The 25,782-nt window shown below is 38.9% G+C and overlaps 1 protein-coding gene across 4 annotated transcripts in view; it reads right to left on the reverse strand.

The window, feature by feature from the left end:
• LOC100711087 (RALY RNA binding protein like) overlaps nt 1-25,782 on the reverse strand; it is a 119,444-nt gene that overhangs the window by 34,296 nt on the left and 59,366 nt on the right. Inside the window, exon 1 of one of the 4 annotated variants that reach the window (XM_025910205.1) lies at nt 7,445-7,629. The exons of the other annotated variants lie outside the window; for them this stretch is intronic. Coding sequence (XP_025765990.1) covers nt 7,445-7,481 — 37 coding nt within the window. The 5' untranslated portion in view covers nt 7,482-7,629. Of the gene's footprint in view, nt 1-7,444; nt 7,630-25,782 lie in introns of those variants that run through there. 4 annotated transcript variants of the gene reach the window in all.

Raw genomic sequence — 25,782 nt, forward strand, 5'->3', positions numbered from 1 at the left:
TTCACACATACCATAAGAGGATTTAAGTTTCATTAGTTGCCCCCCTTCAAGCATGCGTTAAAACTTACTGACTGGATCTCAATTTGCAATTTTTAAATGTATGGCAAGAATTGGAAAGTGCAAAGTTGAGTTTCCATTGCTGTATATGAAACTTGCTCCTTTACAACTTTTAATGTGACACTAGCTTCATCACAGGGGCGAAGTGATGAAATCTGTCTTTCTCCCAGAAGACAAATTTTATTCTGTAAAGAAGCTAAATTTCATACTGCATTAAAGTTTAAAGTGGATTGCTTGCCTGATAAATGGCTTCATTGTACATATTTAGCCCCAGAGAGGTAGCCAGAGCTTAATTTTGCTTTTGAATCTAAAATTCAGAAAATGTGACTTACTAAATTTTTCCTTTAGTACCATCAGTAACTCTGGCAGCGCATGCACCGAGGCTGCAGATCTTCCAGAACTGATGGGGGCAGCACATGCCTATGCACGTGCTCATCTATCCTTACATGCTTAAGAAAAATGCCTACAAGCGCAAGAAAAAACTACATACATGGAAAATGGCAAATATTGTCACTGCCGCAATAGCTGCGCCCCGACTCGTCGATAAGAACAGCAAAAAGAACTGGGTATGGAAGACTATTGCTATTGTCAAATCAAATCTGCACCACAGGCTAAAATGTTTGCAGTGAATAACTTTATATAAATGCTTAAGCTAACGTAATGTAACTTAATGTAATGATATAATACATAAAAATAAAAATGACTGACGAATTAAAATAAAATGACTATACCTCAGCCGTTTCTCCCTGTTTCGCTTCCTTAAGAATGGCTTCTTCACCCAATGTAATAATGTTATATCTAGTAGTAACATTAGTGGGGTAAAACATTTCAGTTCATGTCCTAATTTTTTTTCTTTCTTTATCTTTTTATGTGTAGTATCACATTAGGTATTGAGAATCTACTGTTATCAGCACTGGTTATTAAATGTCCAGTATTGTAATGTCTCTGTTTAGCCACACTTAAGTAAGAAATGATTAAATTGTTAGAAATTCATTAGAAAAAATGTTGTGAAAATTTCATCCAGGTTTCTACGTCATAAGTCATAAAATCACTCCCTTGATTTGTTGTTAATAGGGTTCAGATTACATTTCTTTGAATTTTGTGAGTACAGATCCAAACAGCCATCATTCCATCCTCTACCTTTTATAATACATGCTGCCATTCACGAAACGCTTATTTGATCATGACTGATTAGAGGATTTTTGTGGACATCCCATTACAAATGCAGGCGTCTGTTCTCTTGTAAACTCTCATGTGTGACTTTCAGCCTGCTTCACTGCCTCGCCGCCCGTGTCTGCTGCTGCATGGACCAAAGTCCAAGGAGATCAGCTCATAATCCCCAGCCCCTTGAGGCACCCGCAGAACAGATAAAGGCATGGCATTGGTTTGAGATCACATCCCTCTGTGTGACCTGTAAACCTAGTGAGCTGTCTCATGAAAGTCAACAATGATACACTTCAAAAAGCGGACGATCCAGGCTGCTGGATACATGAACATGGCACAGCGAGGGAGCTTAGAGATGAAAAGCGAGGCATGAAAACAAACACCAAGCTGATATTCACAGCAGAACAAGTTCACGACAGCTGTTAATAATCGGGATATCGCCACTGACTTTCCCTGCAACTAAAAATAGGGACTTTTAGCTCTTTAGTGTTAAATCTAGAACAGAAATCTTTGAGGTGCTGCTTTCAAATTCCCAGTACGACATTTATATTTCATTTTTAACCAAGAAATAAAGTGAATTACTGATTTGGGGAAATTTGACAGGCTCATTGCTGGCCTACAGGCGTGAAAATATGATGTAATTTTCAAAACCCATGTTGCTCATCCCTGCATAGGTACTACGAGTGCTCCGTGCCGATGGATGACAGAGAGAGAGTCCTCTAATTACTTCAGAGCATTTGCCATGACACTTGACAGACATTAATTTCGCCATTCGTCAGACTGGTACATACAGGCTGGAGTCATAGCTGTCACTGTACATTTGATCCAGTATTAAATGGGACCTACTGTGCACACTTTCCATTTTTTCTGGCTCTTTTATTCTTTTGGGTTTCACTACAATACATCAGCTGAACAGCTCTTGTGCTAGCACGAGTGGGTGGATGAGAGGCAAAAGAATGTAAAGACCACTATAAATCTTTAAGGTAAAAAGGCACTTGCACATGCGTTGTGCAGGTAGCATGCAATAGACCTGAACAGGGAGACACTCATTTCTAGCTGCACATTATTCTCTGAATTCTACTAGAATAGCTTTGCATGATTCAAAATCCTTTGTTATACTGGACCTTGGTGCAGCCTTTCAGCTAATTGCTAGTTACTGTGATTGGTTGCCCTTGCAAAGACGTTTAAGAGGCTATTTTCATTTGGAGTTACCGGCACATTTACTGATCTCATTGATTTAAACTTTGCCCATGTTTTGAATAAACATCCACTATTGTAACAGTATATGTACAGGACTGTGCAAAAGTCTTTAGCCATCCCTCATTTGTTACAATTTTACAGGAAAATGGGACATAGTCAAGCTTTCTTATAATTTCTTTGAGTAGTCTTCATGGATAGCTCGCCAAGGTTCTTGAGGGCTATAAAAAGCTTTTCTTTGGATATTTGCTGCCCTTTGTTCTGTTTTGTCTCAATGATAATCCCACACTGCTTCAATACTGTTGATGTCTGGGCTCTGATGAGACCAATGTTTTATTGTTTCTTTTATTTTTTTTCCATGTATGCGTTTGCTGCATTGGCAGTGTGTTTGGGAACATTGACATTCAGAAGAATGAAGCTGTTCTCCATGAGATGTTTTCCAGATTTTACTGCACGGTGGATCAAAAATCTGAAAACTTTTCTGCATTCATAATTCCATTAATCTTGACACGATTCCCAACATCACTTTGTGAAATGTAGTTCCAAACCATGACGAAGTCTCCACCATGTTTTGCAGATAGCTGTAGACACTCACCGTACGTCTGCCTTGACCTTCTTCATACATACAGATTTGGTGGTTTAAACCAAATATTGCAAATTGAGATTCATCACTCTCTAAGACCTGTTGCCACTGATTTTCGTAAGCAGTTTGGCAAACCTCACCCTTTTCTCCCTGTTTCCTTTTGTTAAGAGTGGCTTCTTGACAGCCACCATTTCTGATGAGGCTTCAGTGAACAGGAAATGGATCAACTGAAGGATCAGATGGATGTCAGAGGTCCTGTGTCAGGTCTTTGCTGGATTTTTTTTCCCTATTTCTTAAGAACATGACTTTTAGATGTTGTTCATCTGCCACTTCTTCTTTCATCCTTTACTTGTTTCCTCAAGTTTTTTTTGAAGGACACACTTCACACTATGCCAGGTTTCCTACTAATAACTCTCAGGAATGAAATGTTGGTGCAAAAATAATATTTTATGCCTTTCAAACTTTCATCTTTGCCATTTTTTGCAGTTTCAAGTAAAGAAGTGGATCCAAATCACGTGTTTTCTGCAACAGGCCTAAAGATACAATTTAAAACTGCTTCTTTGCTAATTTGGTGTTACTTGTGGACACGACACTGGTTCACCCCTTGAGCCAGGAGTCTTTTTCTGCCTGAATCATTAATAGGTCAGTGCTAAGTGGCTTAACAAATAAAGAAAACATTGATCTGAAAAAGGTCAGGTGCAAGGATGGGACTAAACTCTGGAAGACCTTCAGAAAGCCTGAAGAATTACTGTTGAACACCACTTTAAAAAGTTACAAACAGTCTCCTCGGAGGCAAAATATAAAGAAATGAGGGGTGGCTTACATTTTTTTTGCACAGTGCTTTATAACACAAAGTAATGAAAACAAACAGTGCCCCTTCATTAAACGCCATTCATCAAAGTGTGTTTTTCTAAGTCGTTTTCTTCACACTAAGAAAAAAAGAGGCATTTGGCAGCATCCCCTCCCCCAGAGCCTATTAGGAACGTAGACAATAATTAGTAGGATTTTCTTGTGAATGTTGGTGTTTTCTCTGTACATCAGCACTCTTGCACATGTCTCGTGCTTGTCTTTGTGTGACACTGATTGGTGCTTTTCCTGGCAACAGTCCAAACAGCCTTTGCTCCACTAAACAAGCGTGGTGCTGCTGGTGAGAGAGACGAGGGCTCGGGGGTGGGTGTGGGGGGTTGTGTGTTCGTGTGTGTGGGGGGTGACATCTTGTGACATCTCTGTCACATTATTTCATCAGCCACAGAGGAGACTCATTAGGTCCTTTCTGACAGATAAAATCACATCTCCAGCACAGCGCCGTGTGATGCGGTTCCTATATTTAAAGAAAGGTGTGAAAGCACAGCTGGTGAATTTTTAAACTTGCATCCAAGGTAGCAAATAAAGTATCTGGAACGGATTATATTCTGTAATTGCTTGTGATTTATTCAAGAGAAGCAGAGCAACGGACGCTTAACAGCCCCACCAAGGATTGTGTTGTGCATGATTTGTATTCCTTCCCATGGACACGCAAACTGAAATTCTGGGTAAAATGGAGATAAACTGAAAAGAAGTCTAGTCTGGAAGGCAGGAAAAAAAAAGACTCTCACACACAAACTCTTGACACACACAAGTAGAAAAAAAAAAACAGCTATCCTTGACACATGGTTTGAGATACATGGAGGACATCTGACAGAAGATGTAACAGCCTGCCTCACTCGTCCCCCTCCTCCTCCTCCTCCTCCCCAGCATCAGCAGCACGGCACACGCATAAAGGAACACAGTAACATCTGCAGCACATGAAAACACATTTCTTGGTCATACGCGTCGGCCTTGAGTCATGTTCAAAAATTGCAACAAACACAAGAACATCTCAAAGTCCAGACACATAAAAATAAAGGAGGAAAGGAAGTTTGCTTTTGTATTTATCAATATTCATTTCCACGTATCACATATCAAAGTTTCCCACTACCTTTATGGAACGTGTAGTACAAAAATAAATGTTTAATACATACAAGCGCACAGAAAACAAATCCCTGAGGTTTAGAGGGCTTGAACCCCATTTGATCTCCAAAGATTCCTGGCCTGCAAGACCTTAAATATTTATGGACTTCAACTCAAATACTCCTGCTATTGCCCACACTCACAAAAAAGTGCCTGAGATGCTTTCTTTTCCTAATCAAATTAATCACAATAGGCAACACCGCAGACACGGAATTCCCTTTTTGATAAAGAAAGGGACAATGTCTTTTTAATAAATTGATCAATACACAAATCCCTGTTTTAAAGCTTTTATATTTTCAAAATTAAAGCTGCTGACGCCAATAAATAAATAATAAACTGCTAACACATTCCAAAATCTGCACAACTTCTTTACAGCTATGTGTCAGTCACTCTAGCATTGTTGCTGAATCTGCGGTATATGTTGCTTTTTAGAAGAAAAAATCATAACAAAGATGCACAACATCCTTTCTACAGTCACATCTGCATTAATAAGTTACAGCAGTCCTCCAGTATATTTTTTTGATCATCTCTTTCAACCACCAGTGCTTGCAAGTGATCACGCCTCAGCACACTGAGCGTGTGAATTTGCAGTTTTTGGTGTTCCCATTTCTGCAGAAAGGTCTGATAAGGCTGCAGGTACTGAAGAAAAAAAGGAAGGATACTGGACTACCTGTCCAGTATCATGAGATGCTTCCCTAAGAAAACTGTAGTTTTTCTCATATAAGAACATCTTTTTTTTCTGTCTGACTTTTCCAAAGACTAAACTCAAATATAGCAGCACAGAAAAAAAATCCATCCTGTAAGTCCACAGCCGCTGGCAGTCTCTCACGGACTCCCTGGCCTAATAGCTGGCAGATACAGTCCGGAACAAGCCCTTAAACAAGCTCTTCAACAATATGAGCCCACATATAGACTCACTGTCTTTTTTTTTCTTAACTGTCTCCTGCTCTTTGTGCACCTGGATTTCTTTGCTTGTTCTCTCTCTTGACACTTACGCCTTTGTGCTCTGCGTCCAAATTTGGCTTCCCTCCCACACTGTCTACATGCAAGCTGCAAATCTAGAAAGTTTTACAGCGAGATCTATTTCCAGCCACTGCACAATATACATTTCCATTTTCTCTGTTGAAGAGAAGAAAAAAAAAAGACCATAACGTGTTCTTTCTATACAGTGCACACCAGCCACAAAGCAGCACTTTAAAACCTTTATCGCACTCCATAGATGTCTACCAGACAAGGAACGGGGGCAGATCACGGTATAACTGACTGCGTGCACTTGTGCCAAGAAGTGCCAACTGGTAATTAGTGAACCACTGGTTTGCCACGTTGTACTTAATTACTTGTTAAGTCATCTTTCCAGTTTCTTGACTGAGGCAGCGTTGCTCTGTGGCAGAGTATGAGTGCGCACACAGCTCTAACAGCCTCGCTTCAGGATGTATAATACCAACTCTATTATTCTGTTACAGCATAATAACAGCAGCTAATTATTATTTAATCTGCTGATTATTTCCTCAGATAACCATTCAGTCTAATCCTCTAATCAGGATGTTTCTTTTCCCCTGACCCACAGAGACCCACGGATATTCACTCTACTGTCACATGAGATACAGAAAAGCAGCAAATTGAGGTAATTAAAAAACTCACACTGGATAATGAATGACATTTTTGCTAGAAATAAAAAAAAGACTAAGAGAAGAGAAGACAAACCCCTAATTACCCAGATAGTTTTCCATTTGTAAATTGTTTGCCCATAAGCAGAGCTTGATTCCGAAGCAAAATTGCTCAGTGAGTTTAGACATCATACTGTGAATGAGCCCAAATGTTTTCTTTTCTCACCTCACGGATGCAGAAATGAACGGAGATCATACTGAGTGCGCACAACAGAAATCTATGTGTTAATATGCAAAACACCAGCAAGACAAAATTCACATGAATCTGTGCACTCTGGAGCACAAATGGTGTTTGTTGCAACTGCAATAAATCACTGGTTTATAATTATAACTGTATGTGAAATGAACCGCCGAAGCTCATATCCTTGATAACGCATTTCTTGGCAGTGTGAGCAAACTTCAGCAGAATTAACAGGCTGTATTTCAACAGACCGAGCAGCGGAGCAGGTGCAAAGATGGTTTTGAAAGAAGCAGCCAGGGCTCAGCAGGTGACTTGATTTAACACTTCATCATCACAGGATCAACAGCAGAATGTAATATGACAGAGCCGATAATTGCTTGCTGACAAACCTGAAATTTTCTATGTACGATTACATTTCATGCATATTCCAACTACTTGAATAAAAGGCCCTGCGCTCGCTTTAAAGCGAACGGGTTGCATCTTGGCATGCACGATTCACGGCTTAGTATTTGCAACTTGTATTTTTATGCCAAGCACAGAGCGACATCAGCATAAAGAAAATGTCCTCGGTGTATCACGAAGCCCGAACGATCTGTGTAAACTTACATCGATGATTGCGACGCTTCCCCTTGTACATGGTCATTATGTACCGGTCCAGCTTTGCGCTCTTTCAGATACTTGAGAGGCAGAGGGCGTAAGACTTCGGCGTGCTGCGATACTTTCTGACTGGAAATAAATTAGCCCTTCAGACGGAGAATTGGAGGCACTTCTTGAGCGAGGACCATACCATGCTTAGAGACGGGAGGGGGGGAGCGGGCTACAGTGCACTCTCCCCCATACAGACATCAGAGCCGGTCAAACAAAGTAAATTAGGAGAAAACAGCCGGGAAGACAGATTCTGATAAACTCCTTTAGTTTATATGGCTATAGAATAAAATGCAACCTTTAGATTCACTAAATAAGCAAGTAAATCTTCCAGTTGTGCCAAGTCTTTGGTATTTTGACTAGATTTTTGAGTCACAAAAATAACTAAAAATCGTTTATTGTTTAGTCATTTAAAATTCGAATTTGGCAATACATACATACATATACATATACGTAATACAAGCTGTATTTTTCGTTGCTCTGTGTAGCCTATAAGATTAACATTAAAAACACTAACAAGTGGGAAAAACACTGCGTATCCCCTTAAAATGCAATGATCTGCTGGTTTCGTGTGAACGATATTCTGGCACGTGCCAGATCACCAAGACAACAGCAGCAACCTCACCAGCAAGACAAGGCATCCCACTAAAAGCTGATAACAATCTCAGTGGGCATCTATGGGTGGTAAACCCCCGCCCCCCAAAAAGTCCTATGTCCATTGCTCATTGGAGCAGAGCTGCTTTAGGAGATCCCACAGTACAAAATATTGGGTACCCAGTTTAAATATTGTGACAAAAGGCATGTACGATTAAAAGCATTATTAATTATCCCTTAATAATGAAAGTGTCCACCTTAGGGGGAACATTTTTAACATTTTCAGAGAGCTTTCCAAAGGTTTCAAAGATAAGACTGAGCTTTTGTAGAAGACTTGATTTAACAAGACTTGATTTAACAACTGTGGCTGTGTGGTAAATTATATTTTAGCAGTGACTGTATGCTTAACACTTCAGTTTTGGATTTGACATTGTGATGGCACTACAGTAGGTCCTGGACATTTCCCCTGAGGGGATTTCATGGTAAGCCATTTGACAGATGTCGAGACATTTTTCCTATTGGCACCATGCAGGGAAATTCTGCTGATTAGGAACTGATATTGTGCTGGACCATAAGTGCCTGCAGTCAGGACCAAAAGCGGACCTAAAGACTGTGTATGTACATAGTTACCAGGACGTTTCCCTGTTAGTTAAGTGCTGCTATGAAGACTTTGTTCACAACTGCTATCCTGATGTTTTGAAACCAAAACATACCAAAGGTATACTCATCTGTACCCTTTTTCACTTTAACTGGGACCATCATTTACAAAATTAGTATCATGCTCTACTAAAAAAAAGTCAGCGAAACCATAAACTAATCAGAAAAGTGCTTATTTCGGCTTTAGATAAACAGAGCCAAGAAATAATGTTTCCATGGACCTTTAACCAGACTTAAGTACTGTGATCTGCTACTATTTATATCATTATTGGACAAACTTAAAGATCTTCCAGTCTTCCTTGGCACACCCTTTAGGCACTTTTTGGGGCGTCCTCGTGACCTTGTTCCCTTTGCCAGTTTGCTGAATACCAGCTTCTTCAGTTCTGCCACAATCCATTCAGCGGACATAGCTCAGCAAGTGTAACCGCTTTGTCCTGACTGTATTCAAACACTTGGAAAGCTTCAGGACGTCAGTTTCGAGTTTGTTATGTGTTGCCAATACTTGAAGTTCAAAAGGCAGTGCAGCGAGCATCAGTGGAATGGCTCCAGGGTTTGAAGATGCCTAGTTAGGGAAGACCATGTCTTTTTTCTGTACAGAAGAATACTAAAGTAACACAGCTGCCTTGTAAACGGTTAGCTTTGTGTAGATGGATAGGTCTAGCTTTTGTGTTGAGAGAATCGAGGATATATGCAGCTTTGCTTATTCTTTTTCTTAATTCATGGGATTAGATCGCTGTCTTATGTTATTTAACTGCTGAGATAGGTAAATTTATGTGCCTTCTTGAGCTCATCAGCTTAACCCAGCTAACTAACAGACTCACATTGATGTCCACATTGCTAGCATTACTTAAACTTATGAGCCTTTAAAATGCTTCAGGTTTGTCCGTATGCTGGAAATAACTGAATTATCATTCATTCAAAGCGCACAATGTTGCCATGGTACATCCTTTTTGATTTAGCACAACAAGTAATATTCACACTGATAGTTATCTTACACATGTGCATTTACTGACACTGGCATAAAAATAATAATACACTCACTCCACAACCTCTGGGCAAGCTTGAAAAAGGTGCATCTCATCTTACTTGCAAAGGGGATTGTGTTGCTAAGGAGACAAGGGTAAGGAAGCAGGATGGATGTTGATTTTGTGTGATTTATTCCAATATATTACTTTAGTGTTGTGTGGGGTAAAAAAGCATTGCGTGCCCCCTCGTTTTTGGCTCAAGATGAATTGTTCAGTGAGAGAGAGAAAAAAAGAAAAAACTCTGAAAACTAAGATCATGGAAGAAACAGAAATTCAATCAATATTGCTCCACTCTGAAACTGCTGCTGCCCTAACGTGCCCCACGGTGACAAATGGTCTTCTTTATATTTTCACTTTGAAACCTAGAAATGATGAAGACCCTCAAAGTAGATCTTGTGAAAATGGGCAAATCAAATAAATCAATATAGGCTATGATTAGTGGTTCACACTGAGCTGTAGGTCAGAGTCATTTGTTGGGAAACCTTCAGCCCTGTGAACCTTTTTTTATAGTAAAATGTTTAAAAAAATAAGATTATAAACCATTTCCATTCAACTGCAACTAGTGACGAGAGAACCAGATAGGGCAGCGGGGACATCTGCTGTCCATGATGGATTAATACAACAAGAGTACAACCTGAAAACTCGGCTAATCAAACAGGTAATAAAATGAGATTTTTTTTAAATACATAAGGCAAGCACTAGAAATGCACTCCTACTTGACTCAAGGTCTTTTCATCGAGCTTTAGGAAGGATAAATATCTGGGCAAGGCTAAATTCCACATTTCATGCATTTCTTTTGCTTTTTCATTTTATGAAATACCTTATTTTTTAATTAAATGCGTCTTTGTTAAGCACACTTCAGCAACCTTGTGGGTGGTGAAAACAGCAGCATTCCCCTTTTTAGAGCAGTCATGAACATTCACATTTGATGTTTGAAGTTTTATGTCGAACACGTCAAAACTGCAGCACTCTGAAGCTGTTTAGTAACTAAAGTCTGAATAGCAAGCTCAACAAGTTGAAGACCTTAGAAGGTTTAAACAAAATGTCTAAGATTTCTATGAAGTTAGTAAAGCCGCTTTAATGTATTAACAAAGGAACTAATATATTTCTGAAAGGAGTTCAGATAAAATCTTTTAATTTTTTATTGCCTTTCTAACTGTTTCTGTTTTTCAGCCACTAACTTGACTTTAATTTTGTAGGGTCATTTTTAACTGGATATAGCTGAGCATTAACTGGATGAATGAGATATTTCTTTCAGAGTCAACTGAAAAGGACTAGGAGAGTGAATATTGCCCCAGGTTTTTAAAAATGATGTTCACCTTGCAGCCTATTTGCTGCAAGTTTAAATAAGCCGAAAAAAAAAGCACCATTCAAGGCAACTGGATTACACTTTTTATCTGAAAAAGGACACAACTTTATTATATATGCATCTGTACACAGGACCAGAGAGCTGCCAAACCCTTCATAGGGACTATCTGTCTTTTTAAATATTAAGCTGCAGCACTGTTAACAATATTGCACCTTAGTGCAGTTTAAATCCAGTTAAACTAATTTCATAACATTTCTGTATAAAAGGGAAAGATAAATGCAATTACCAGCAACTGAAATTGGGTGTAGTGATTTCCTAAAGAAGACGAATATACCCCGTTTGCAGGAAACTCATAAAGTCTTCATAGCACTTAGCACATCATTACCCTTTTTAAGACACAAAGAGCTCAGTAGAATATGTACATGCATCAACCTAATCTAAAGTGCTCTGGATTCTGAGACAATCTCTGCTGGCATTTGAAGCACACCGCCTGTTAACAAATGACCCTCATTTATGGCTGAGATGGAGGATGCCCAGGGGGGAGATTTTCTACATGATGGATACAAATCTGCTCAAGCCATCACATCTCATTGGCCTGTGACTTACAACCTCGCTTAGCTCATTAGACAGCTACTGCTTTTGGCACTACTGAGTAATTGCAAACGTATCTAGTGTGTCAACTGCTGCAACTGCCTAGCAGTCTGTGACGAGAAATTATCTCTTTGTGCTAACAGTGTGTTTACATGGCTTGAACACCTCACTTGTTTGGATTCAGTCCAGATCGACAAACCCCTCAGACAAAAAGAACAAAAAACAAAAAAACGCAGGAGAGATGAAAATGAAAATTTACAATAAAAAAAGACTGCCACATTTCTGCATTGTTAGCAGTGCTTTTATATACATTTCAACACGTCCTAACTTTCCTTCTCCAAGTTTAGGCATGCGGATTAACCTCCTTTTACTCAAAGGGCCAGCATACTCAAAGGGGATTTATACTGGTAGGATTAATGGAGGATTATTTGCAGTGAGATATACTTTAAAACTCACTTTACAAGCTGTATAAGGAAACGGGATCCTATACTACATATTGTGTTATATCTTCAGAAGTACAAACACAAAGAAAATGTCTCAACTAAACGAGAGCATCCCTCCAGTTCAAGTGCTGATTGTAACCCACACCTGAGAAGGAAAATTGCACACTCTAGTGGAGAGTACACAGCATAACAGCGATGGCTGCTTCTCACGAAGAGATTTGAAGGAAAAACAGACTTCCATGTTAAAAATAGAAATGACATATATGTTTCTGTACTGTGTTTGGCTTTTTGTGGAAATTCTTTAGCGGAACATCAGACCAGTGTTATCAAAAGGCAGCTTTTATCTGGTAATGAAAGTAATGATCACGCAATCGTGATGATTTTGTAAATGTGAGTGTGTATCATTTTTGGTTATGGTACATGCAAATAAACCTGCCTTCAGTAACATGTCCTTAGGCACTCAGTGTTAATGGGCACACACCACGGCCAAATTCTGCTTTCCTATAATTTCAGTCTAAGTAAACAGAAATCTATATTTGTACAATATTACTGACCAAAATCATGGGAACAGTATGATATGAATTATTCTTTATTAGGGGAAAGACAAGACTGCAAAAGTCAAGAGCCACCCATCATTTCTTTATATTTTGCTTTCAAGGAGCCAGATCAATTTTCCAGTCTTTTTGGAGAACTTTCAAAGTTTGTCTTTTGGCGTTGGCTGCTTTTCCCCTAATTTTCAGTCCAGTCCTCATACCTAATATTTTTAAAAACCAATGTTTTCTATTTTCATTTTTTAATGCTCATTAAGTCACTTAACATTTACCTATGAATCACTCAAGCATAAAAGAGAAACCTAACTCAAGGCATGAACCTGCGTTGTGTCTACACATAACAGACAACGTCACCAAGAAGCAATTTTAAATGGTATCTTTTGGACCTATGCTACTAGCAGCCTGTCAGAAATACACATTATTTTGCTTTTTTCAGTTGGATCTATAAAAGCAGTGTGACAGGCATAAAATAGTGTTTTTTGCTCCAACAAAGTGATTTCCGAGGAGCTATGTAGACAAAAACGTGGCATACCTCTGCATGGTGTACAGTGTGTCCTTTTAGGAAACTGCAGGACGAGTGTTAGACCAAAACATTAAAGTATGTACAGAATGGTGAACAGTCTCTGAAAGCTGTGTCATAAGAAAGAGGTAAATAATTCAGCAAAGACCTGACAAAGGACCTGAGTAATGCATCTGGCCCTTCAGCTGATCCATCAACGACGGTTAAGGTTAATCTGAATTGTTTTAAGTTAATTTGGCATCACATACCCACTTCAACAGCTCAGTTATTTATGCATTTCATGATATTTTCTCATTTTTCATATTGTATGACACGTTGGACTCAAGCAAGCAGCACCATCTACAATTCAGCATGTGATATCCTTATATAATCAATCTTTGAAAATAATGGATAAAAAATCTGTTTGATTGCATCATTGTCACATTTTAAAGAAATATAATTTACTTAGTTTTAAGAGTTTCAATCATTTGTGTTTTCTTAAATGAGTCTTCAAGTGTATAAATATGCTGGTCACAGAGTGTCCTAATAGATACATCCAAAGACAAGATAGTAATCGCATTACTCGAGTATGGTGAACGGCAACTGCAAAATATCATATCGCAGATCTAAATTTGGACAATCAGTGTTTTCCATAAAGGCTTGCCATCTGTGGAACACACTTCCAACTGAAATCTAACTGATTATAGATATTAGTTCCTTTACATTGAAGGTTAAAGGTTGGTTAAAAGGAAATCAGAGCTGTAGTCATTTTAATTAATCTTTTTGTTTGTTTTTAAATTATCTGTTAATTGTAGCAGTATTCACGGTGTATTCTGGTTTCATGAAAATGTATGTTTTAACTCTGTGTATTGTGAATGTAAGCCCAACAAGGGACAATTGTTGGAAATTAGCAATAGCTATAAACTTACGTGCAGTACATCAGTTTCACGTTTTATACTTGGACTATGTTAAACCGCACTGTCCCTTTTAAATAAAGAATTATAACTACTGGGAGAAATGCTGAGGTATGCCAAATACTGAAAATCAGTGGTAACAGGTCACATAGAGCGATTCATCCAAATTTGAAATTTTTAGTTCAAAAAGTCGAGCAGAGAGGAATAACAGTAAGTGTCTATAGCCATCTGTAAAGCATAGAGGTGGTGCTGTCATGGTTTCAGCTGCATTTCAACAAGAGATGGACCGATCCGATATTACATATCGGTCTGATACTGACGTAAATTACTGGATCGGATATCGGAGAGAAATAAAAAATGTAATCGATCCATTAAATATCAAAAAAGCACCTCACAAAACTTGCAACACCGAGTAACTCAGCTCATAACCGTAGCACGTCGGAGCAGTGTGCTCACGTGATAGAGCGGCAGAGAGAAGTAAAGCAAGTGTGTAAGTTCATCTCTGAATGTTTGTAAAGCATTCCCATGTTAAGCTTAACAACCGATATATGGAGCAACTGCCTCTCTCTCTCCCTCTCTTGCCGCTACTTCAATCATGAAACTGATCAATGATCAGCTGATCAGCTTTTCTGTCGCCAGTCCCTCTCTCTTCTTTGTTTTTGGCCCACTTTGCACCAGAAAGAGGAAACCAGCAGCTGAACAACAGCAGCATGTTTAAGCTTGATAAGGTGTCGTTAGAATTTATTTAATATTACTTTCTACACCAGGATCCTTTTCTACGTAGCTGACGGCTGATAACTGTGCAGGGGCGGATCTAGCAAAGTTTAGCCAGGGGGGCCGATAGGGCATTAACAGGGAAAAGGGGGCACAAAGACATACTTTTCTTTCTTATTCTCATTTAAAATGTCTAGCTTTTAATAAATAATTATCCGAATCTTACACCCAAAGTTTTAATCTGATGTAAAATGTATAGAAGTCAATTACTGTATATAGTAACTGTTAAGTCGAATATACCCTAGTAAGCTATAGTACTTTTTCCTTTGGGAAGATACCATCTGTGCAGTCTGCAATTCTGTTGAAGAAAGATGTTGAATCTATTTAATTATTCTTGAAAAATAATTTATTTCTGTGCATTTTTTTTCACACTGCATCAAATTAAAGTTGATTACGTCGATTAAGCATCATGAGGTGGGGGGTGGTTCCCTATTTTCTTTTGCTGGGAGTTTGCAACCCTATTAGTTAGGTTGCTTAATATTTCCGCTAAGTACTCTTTAAAATACCAGAATAGGGAGGATGGAGTAGGTTCAAGTTTATTAGATTGATCAGTGTTGCTGAACTATGAAATATTTTGGGTGCAGTGTATTTTTTACATACAGGTATAACAGAATAGCTTTAGTGTTGTTTATTTAAACTTGACTATGAACTTATACAAAATGCAGCAAGATATTAAAAAAACAGTTTTATTGATTAAAAAACACACTATATCGGATTCATATCGGTATCAGCAGATATCCAAATTTATGATATCGGTATCGGTATCGGACATAAAAAAGTGGTATCGTGCCATCTCTAATTTCAACCAGTGGTTTTGGAGAAAATTGAACCTTAAGACTTTTGCACTGTACTGTGGTATTGGTGCCTTTCTTGGATTAAAAATACAATTTATTCATTTATGTGCTCACTTTTGATTTTTGCTTATACTGGGTCACAGCAGGCTGGATGCTGGACACTATCCCAAATCTTCACCTGATATTTTGCTCTTTCACTTTAGTCTTTGTTTGCACATAATGACATTTGAAAATCCATTCTGAGTGGATTGAGCTAAATATTACGACATTGCTAAAACAATGAACAAATACTGATTAGAAATCCATTATTTTATTTCCTGTTGTATTAAGGAGTATGCAGAGGTTGGATTTTATCCCAGGAAACCAAGAGCCAAACGTAATACAAACACTGTATGGCAGAATAATACAATCAATTCAAGAGAATTCAAGTAATGTAAGACGTGAAAATATTCAATCCAAAACCAACAACAAAGATCCAAGAACTTCTTGCATTTCGGTGGTGACAGTAACTAATAACTAAAAATAATAAAGAAGAAACCAAACATTTTCTGTACAACAAGCATTTTTTTATGTCATCTGCAAAGGATTTGATTCTAATACTTGATTAAGTGTGAGAAAATCTTTTAAGTCATCAACAGAAACACATTTAAACACCATTTTATTAAATTCTTTGCTAATTTGAGGCTTTTAAAGAGCAAAACTGTTCAACCCATGCTCTCATGTACCTTCATTTAATCATACATAGATTAATCTATTCATGTGATTTACATCTATCTAGCTTTTCTCAAGTAAGACCTCATTTGGCTTTTATTTAGGCTCTAATCTGCATGATCCCTTCGCTTTTATTCTCACTCCCTCGCTCACCCACTCAGTTAAGTCTCTTTTTTTCCTGCTTCCTGCTCTCTCTCTCTCCATCTGTCAGGGTCAGCAGAGTGCAAAGAATCACATTAAGAAGTATTCAAATGTTGAACTAGTTGCAATTGGTATTCATACAAGCATTAAAGACTGCCAAATCTAATTCGGCTCTGACGCTATCAGCGCCACAGATATTCACCCAGTCAGTGGAGATAATGCAAACCCCACAGGGTGGAGGGGGTTAGAAAAATCCAATACAAAGACAATAATGTCTCCTGGATGTAATGGAGCCAAAACTGTCTGAACCATTGCCTACAGAATGATTTTGGGCAAAGCGGGTAGAAGGGGGTGAATTTCACTTCATTTCTTATTCTACGTACTGCAGCTGAGATTAACAAGGCTGTAAATTCTTTCACATGAGTTGGAAAGTGGCGCTCGTAAAGAATAGAGTGATTAATGTCCCACGGATGATAAATGGCAGATTGTCAGGTTTGCTTTTTAGTAAAAGACCTTCACAAGTACACTTCAGAAGAGCTCTAGGACTTGTAGATTAAAACTGAAACTGAAAGTATGAAGGTGTCCTACATCTGGAACGTAACTTTTCAGAAGACTAACTGTAAGTGCTCTTGTTGATGTTTTGGCAGTTTGCTGGTCTGAGGCATTCAGCTGTGTGTAAACACAATGCTACAATCTCCTCAGGAGTGGGCCTTAAAGCGAATTCAACCTAAGAACAAACCATGCAGCGCTCAGCGAAACTGCAAACTGAAGCATGTTAAAAGTTGAAGTTTACGACAGTAGAAGAAGAAAAAGCCTGAACAAGCGTGGTTTGTTTGGAACGGTTGTTTCTCGCTAAAGCTTAGGTTTGCATCTGAACAAACCACAAGACTTCTGGAACAATGTCCTTTGGACAAACAAGACCATATGGTCATAATGCACAGTGTCACATTTGGAGAAAACCAAACACAGCATATCAGCACAAATACCTCAAACCAACAGAATACAGTAGAATAGATTAGACTAGACTAGATTAGACTAGAATAGAATAGCTCGTTATTGTCATTGTACACGTAGAACCAAATTGTGTGGTTTTTGTTTTGTTTCAGTATGGCAGTGGAGGGGTGTTGATTTGGACTTGCTTTGCAGCCATTAAGCTGACCATCAACTCCTTTGTACACTAAAGTATTCTAGAGTCAATAGGAAGCCATCTGTCCAACTACTCGTTTGGCCTAAACTGGGCCATGCGGTGAAAAGGGATCCAAAGCAAAGCAGCAAATCTACAGTGCCACAGTCAGAATTGATTTCTTTATTGAAATGCTGTATGAAATGCCCACCAGCCTTGATGAACTGACGCAACGATGTAAAGAAGAGATGACCAGAATTCCCCCAGAATAATACAAGACACTGATAAAGTCATAGAGAAAACAATTACTTCAGTTATTGCTGCTAAAGGTGATTCTACAAGCTACTGAATCATGGGGTGAATCACAAGATTTTTCACATGACTGCATATTCACAAACTTCAGCGGGTGTTAATAAATAAATGAAGAAATACATCAAAAAATGGAATCAAAGTGATAACATTGAATACAGTGAAAATAAAAATATATCCAAAGACATAAAACAGTAACTTATGAGAGCAGCTCAGTAGTTTAATGGCCTGATAGAACTGTAGAACATCTCAAATACACAATGTCAGTCATATACAGAGCAATAGAAACAACAGTTGACAACACTGAAAAATGGGCAGTCTGCATTTAGATATCTTTTTTGATATCTTCTCTTTGCTTGTTTAAACGAGACTTAAACTGTGAGTACAATGAACTGTACTCACAGGTGCTGTGACTTGGTTTGTTTCTGTGTCTAGCTGTGACAACAACAGCAATTGTGACCTGAAGTTAAGACTGCCTGGCATGATTACCTTTTTTTTTTTACCTATTAATTCAAAATTTCATTTCTGAGGCAAAGAAAATTTCTTTCTTTGTTGTTTCTGTTTTATTTTCCCCAGTGGGCTACCAAAAACAAAATCTTAAGTCTGAAACATGCAAAGAAATCAAATTTCTCAAAAATGCTCACTAACAAAAACTGATTATAAGTACAAGAAAAACTACACATACAAAGTAGTCATTACTGCAGCCCTTGTAAAAACTATAATATATATGCTAAAAATGCAATTCATAACTATAATAGTGAACTTTAAATAATCTTGGTAATTGAAATAACAAAGTAAGCATTTCAAATGATAACGATCTGTGAGCAGATATGCATTATTAATCTTTATGATTACAACTCCTTCAATACAGTGCAACAATAGTTTTAGCCTAAATATTAATAGCTTCTAATACCAAAAAGGTTGTTTATTGTATAAATGATGTAGCCTACATACAGAGTAAAAGTACAGAGTAAAAGAGACTACATTTATGGTTTAGGTTTTTTTGTCATTAACACAAAACATGCCTCTGTATTTGTATACTTACAATGACTATCCACATTGAAACATCATAACTACTGTGCAGGTCTCGCTGGTGCCACCAACTCAGTTCTGACCTTTCGGTAATGGACATGGTCCCTATGGGGCTGTCCTGTGGCATTTGGCACAGGACCCTGGCAGCAAATTGTGTGGGTTGGGGTGTCAGGCCTTTGTGGATTCAATCTGATTGGATCTGGGAAATTTTAAGGTCAACACCTTTCCCATTTTGGGCTCTGAAGCTTTTCCTTTGCAGAGTGTGTCATTCTGCTGGAGGAGACTGCTGCTCTTTGGGGACAGCCCTTGCCATGTGGGAGTTTACAAAGGCCTGTACTACTATGTGGAATTGTTGAAACTCCAGGTTTAACCCTGGGTTTGTAGTATTATAAATGTGGTTCATGGTAACTCAAGCTGAAGACCCAACCTGCTCCAGAGCAGATTATGTTCTAAGATCAACAGGTGCAAAATCAGCACCCACTGACCAGTGACTCAAATGCCATCACCATTCCTAGAAGATCTCTTGGACCCCTGTGCATAGATATTAGGAAGTTTTAAAAATGTTTCTTTGTCTTTCCCTGATGAATATTAGGAAATAATATTTATGCTTAGATTTAGATTTTATGATTCGACATTTAAAATTAGGAAACCTATTTGTATTTGTTGACCCTATTTTTAAATTGCAAGTAAGTTAAGCCTGTTTTAATTCTGTTTTCATTTTTACTCTACACCTTCTCCATCCTACACCACCTCTGAGACCTCAAAACACCACCGGAGCTGCAGCTTAAAGGAATAAAAGCTAAACTATCTTAAACACATCTAAACATTAATTTAATATAATAACTTAGTTACTTAGTTGACTTGGTTAGCATTCAAGTAGACTAAATTTATTACTATCTTTAACAGTCCTATTGACCAAAGTGCTTAAAAAGCACACATATTCACAGTGCTTTATCTCCTCCTATGTGATTACTTTCTTGTCGTTGTTTTAAAAATATTTTAGTTTTATCTTTCTTCTTCTTACTCTTCTGCCAGTGGATCTATCCATGTCACTGACTGCTCAGATGCCAGCCTTTGGGAAACCCAAAGTTGACTTCTCGAGTTGATAATTGCCTTCGTGTGACCGTTTAGCCTGATTTGCAGCGGTAGGATAAGAGAGGCCAGATAATGGAAAGATATCCTGAGTACAGTGAAGTTGCTTCACTGTACAGGATCCTGATCTTTAGCAGTGTTTCGGCATGTGGTACTAGTTAAAGTAACATCTGCATTAAATTAGTCCCCAAAGTCTCACAGCAGATGATGACATTGTCACAAGATTCTCAGTGTTTTTCACTTCACCTGTCTCCTGTCAGTTCTTTTAATGTTGTGGCTTATCACTATATACGCTTCACCTGCGCAGATGTTTGACTCTGACTTGTCAGTGTCAGGCTGATCTGACAACGCCACAGGAGTGCAGTGAAATTTTGAAGACCCATTAAAAAAAATCCTCTGATTATAATGACATTTCATTAGAAAAACAAAAAAAATCCCCACAAGCTAGCAGTGCGCTTTTGAATAAACCTGTAGATTGAGACACAGAAGACTAACTTTTCTCTCAAAGCTGTTCAGGAAAACAAAAAAAATGATTGAATTGATTGAAATAAAACCTTAAACATACAGAAAAGTTGACACTGTAGATCAATGCGTGAGACAAGATTGCATCTTTATAAATAAGGATGCTCGTCCCAAACGGTAATAACCGCCGAGTTCCACAGTGTGGTGCTCAGTGACCACAGACTGACAACGTGCCTTTTTAGACAGCTACTCCTGATTCCATGATCGTCATGTACTCGACATACGAGGAGATGAGGCTGACGCTGTCCTGACCCATCATTTCAAACCAAATTAACACTTGATGAATTTCCCCTTTTTCTTATAACAAGCGCTCATCTTGGTCAGCGCTCAAATTTCATTTGACAGGATGGCTCCCACAACTCAAAGTAATGAAAGCAGCCCATCTTCCCCTGTTAGATGAGGTGCATAAATACAGACACAGCTCATTAATAATTCTGTCACACAGGTAGGCTACAGAGGAAACAGTGACATACTTTACAGCTCAAGTCTAAAACCCATCTGTGACAAGGCCCACTTAAATATGTTTGCATACTTGAATGGGAAAACAAAGACACTCAAGTCCTTGGTACTGATTTTACATGAAGTTTGCACATAAGAGTATTGCTTTTTAGTCATTCTTATGCTCTGATCATGCATTACACATGAATTCTAACCTGCTTATATGAACATTCACCGCATAATTATATCCTTTCAGTTATAAAAACTGTCCCTGCTTTCATGCAGTCATTATCTTTGTAACTTCACCACTTCTTGCGTTTCCACCAAGGCTACAGGCTAATAAGGATGTGTAAACAAGCTACAAGGAGTAGTCAAGGTCAGGATTGCTCTTCAAACCAGCTGCTATCTATTGAAAACAGCCCTGCCCCCCCTCGCGTGTATAAAGCGTTTGTCAATTTTTCCTTGGAGATACAGCGCAAACATCTCGGTGTTATGCTTCCGCCCCCTCAACAGATGGAAGAGACGTTTGGTCATCCTGTAAGCTCAAAGCAGTGTGCAACTATTAATGAGCGTGTCTTTGGTTCCAGGAGCTGGACCCCTTATCCGAAATGAGTTTCAGTGAGCGAGGAAGCCGTTCAGCGTCTTAATCCAATCTACAGTGATTATGCAAAATATTCAGAACACTTTTAACAAAGAGGTCAGTTCAGGTAGAAGTCATTATCCCGTACTGATTTCCTTAATTAAATCCAAACCAGTCACAAAGGAGGAGGCACCGATAAAGGAAAAGAAGCTGAGTTGGAGAAAAGACGTTAAAGCTTAAAGATAAGTAAGGCTGTGCAAAAAAAGAGGGGGAGGGGGGTTCAAAAATACCAGACGGAAGTACCAGATGTTTTGGTTAATCACTGTATATTGAATTAGACAAATGTTTGTGAATGAATCTTTTGTTGGGAACAAATCCGAGCTTTCTCAGCTGCACAATAATCCTTCGAGCTGTGCCCCTTAAAATAGCACAGGGTTCAGGTCTGAGAAGGCCAAGTGGCCGATTTTGTTATGCACCACTGCTCTGAACAATGGCTCCGAGTACCTTGGGTGGTTACGGTCTGACTGTAAACTGTGGCTGGATGGTGTCAGAGGTTACTCCTGGCTGCAGCCGATGCGACGCTTTGAGTGCTGTGAACTTGACGTAGTTAACCGCCATCATGCTCGGTGTGACCTTTACTGGACAGTGGAGCCCAAGGCTGGGTCCCGTCCTCCAGCTGTGAGTAAGAATTCCACGCTAACAACTGGATGCCATGAGTCACGGGCCCTCAGCTTTGCAGTGTAATTAGGATGAAGGAATAAGGAAGGGTGAGAGAGCGAGGAGATGGAGGGAGAATGAATGCTAAGTCAAATAAGGAAATGTGAGAGGAGAAGTAAACACATGAGAGAGCAAGATATTGCTCAGGGCGAGGTTCTGGGCTGTTTTTTAATGTTATTTTGTTTATACTGTCCATCTTCATTCAGGGGGCGAAGTCCCCAGCAAGTCTGTCAGTGTGATTTTTAATTCATGCACTAAGCAGGGGGAGTCAGCGGGGTCATGCTGCAGAGTCCTGTGAGCATGGGACCACAGAAACCCTCCGGGGTCGCAGTAATTATCACTGCATGTATAATCACAAGTCGTGAACCATTACTCACGCAATACGTCACCTTTTTGTCGCCTGGATTACTCTTTTGTCATTCCGCCCGAGGTGCACATTGACAATTACGGCATGAATTAAGAAACAGACATGACTGACTGGATCAATTATTATGAAGTGTTAAAGGGCAGATTTTCCATTCCTGGGGTCTGTGTCACATCTGTTATGGGAAGCTGTCTGTTTAGCTGATGCTCTGTGGAAAGGTTGCACTGCAGTGGTCTCTGTCAGCAAGACCTGCTGCAAGGACGCACTTGCCTTATTGAGGTATTATCTCTCAGCTTTCGCAAAAAGAGAATCTGTAAGAACACTAATCCCACACACAACACAGCTTTTATTGCACATGGCTAAAACTCCTGTAGCTATCTGGGTAAAGTCAAGACTCTTTATATTAGCATGTTTCTTCTAAACATGTTATCTAATCCAATAAAATTGCATATTATTACTTTTTGTTCTTACGTGAAATTCCAGTGCTCAGTTTCAGCCAATGACTCCTTCATTCATAACCATCCTGTCTGCATCGGCATGCCCTAAATGTGAACCCAAATTCAACAGCACACGGGCACTTTTGATTACGCATAGGAAACAATTACCCGACAGTGCTTTTTTTCTTCTTCGGTCCAAAGCTACTCCCGCTTGCTGTCTTCCCTCTCTTGTTCTCTGCAGATGGATGCAATATTAATGAAAGCATCCAGGATGCTTGTTAGGCTTGAAGTTAATCCTGTTCCTCACTCTTCTGTGGAGTAAGGAGCAGAATGAACTCACAGAGGTTTATTTACTAACTGCTATCAGCTATTTTTTTTTTTAAACTACACATGCTTAAAAGATCCCAGTCAGCGAAAGGATGACATAGAGAGTCACAATCTAAGGTGGCTGGTTGGTCAGCTGGAAGATATTAAGATAGAAATGTACACTGACGTACCTTCAACTGACTCACGTCAACATTGAGGGTATACTTCAGAGCCTCTCATGACCAGTGGTCACTGGAGTGTTTCTCCAACGCTTGTGTTTTGTTGACACTTGCTCTCTTATTGTCAGTCTCCTTCTTAAGTGGTAGCCTTTCTCTTAACCACAAAGCTGAATTAATATAATGCATGATTGTTTTCTATTTTACATGAGCTATGCATAATCATATGCTCTATTTTGTTTGTAATCACCATACAAATGCTTAATCAAATGCATTTGACTTAAATACCAATATTCTGTTAACTTTAATCCTTAATAAACATGAATCAGTAATTTTGAGTGAAATGCAATGTAAACATATAAAATCAAAGGTTTAGCTTTTCCAATAATTATTCATTAAGGAAAATATGCTTGATATAAACTGAATGTATACCAATCATTAAATTTAATTTCTACATACATACAATTAATACATACAGAGAAAAACCCAACAATCATATGACCCCCTATGAGCAAGCACTTTGGCGACAGTGGGAAGGAAAAACTCCCTTTTAACAGGAAGAAACCTCCAGCAGAACCAGGCTCAGGGAGGGGCGGGGCCATCTGCCTTTGGGGGGAGATTATTTGGCCATAATCCATCAACTTTAACATTGTATGTTATACTTATCTAACAGAATTGGATGGAAAATTTACATGTAATTAAATTAGTCAGCATTTTGGACAGAATTCTTCATGCTTTTGCTCAGTGCTTTTGATCCGTATTGAAGTGAGACCACACTACAACCAGTGTGGTCTTCTGCTACTGTAGCCCAAGCCAAAGCTTAGCTGTGCATTCAGAGATGCTCTTCTGCATACTTTGCTTGTAACGAGTGGTTATTTGTGTTACTGCTCCCTTCCTATCAGCTCAAAACAGTCCAGCCTTTATCCCTTTACCTCTGGCATCAACGAGGTATTTTCACCCAGATAACTGCCGCTCACTGGATATTTTCTCTTTTTTGGATACTTCTCTGTAAACCCAAAAGGTGGTTGTGCTAGAAAATCCCAGCGGATCAGCAGTTTTTTTTAATGTTATATATAATTTTTCTTTTATCTTCTTTTTTAAAAATATGATTTTTGTTATATTTGACAGTTTTGCAATTAGCTAATAGCTGAGCATATACTGCATTTTTCATTGTGGGCATTCTACTTGTGCTGAGGTAGCGGTTCTCTTTGTTTTGCTCAAGAGCACTTTAACAAATGGGGTGTGGAATGAAAACCCAAACCCCATACTTGTCAACACACCACCACCCACCAGGATTATAATTTTTATAGAATATACTATCTGAGCTGGCCTGCTGATCTCTGGTGAAGAAAAATGAAACTTCAGAAGTAAAAATGAATAATTTTGCCCGTATTAATGATTAAATCAATACGACCACAATAGTCAAAGTAGAAGTGTTAAAACTAATCTGGTTTCTAACCTGTACATATGTCAATAAGTGCCTGGACCACACACACATTTTCCCACACACAAATTCTCACTCACAGCTTGCTGAAGCCCACTGAGCCCCATGCTCTGACTCTGATTCACAGCTCAGTGTTTCTCTGCCTTCTGAACCCAGATTTCTAATCAGAGAATTAGCTGCAGTTTCCTCTGCCAAAATCCACACAGTAATCCATCTCACTTTGTCCACACTGTGGCTCATGCCCCACTAAAGCATTTGTCAGTCTGTATGAACGAGGGAAAGGGATGGAGAAGGGGGACAAACAAAAAGATAGAAAGAGATCCTGGCAGCTGGGGGAAATGTGATTTCCTCGTTTCTTGGGTGGCTTTATTAGAGCGTATTAGGTGCACGATTACAAACTTTAAATTTCTTATACTTTGACTGCATTCCAGCTTGGATAAACCCTGGGCCTGGCCAGGCTGTTGATTTCACATGAATGTATGAACGTGAGCCCGTACGCTTTGTACCTGGTATTTTGTCAAGCGTTGGGTCAGGCTAACTGCGCATTCAATGTCCGGTCCAGTCTCTCAGTGCGTGATTAATGAGAGAGGAGACAGATGACGGCGGTGCATTCTAATCACATACAAGGACAAGGAAAAATACCAAAAAGAAAGGCAGAGAGGGGCTACGAGAGGAAAGAGATAGAAATGGATTTTATATTGATATTGCAATGTCTGTTAAATGGTTATATTCACATTAAAACATTTTACTGAAAGA

This window comes from Oreochromis niloticus, linkage group LG9 (assembly GCF_001858045.2).
Source record: "Oreochromis niloticus isolate F11D_XX linkage group LG9, O_niloticus_UMD_NMBU, whole genome shotgun sequence".
Taxonomy (NCBI): Eukaryota; Metazoa; Chordata; class Actinopteri; order Cichliformes; family Cichlidae; genus Oreochromis; species Oreochromis niloticus.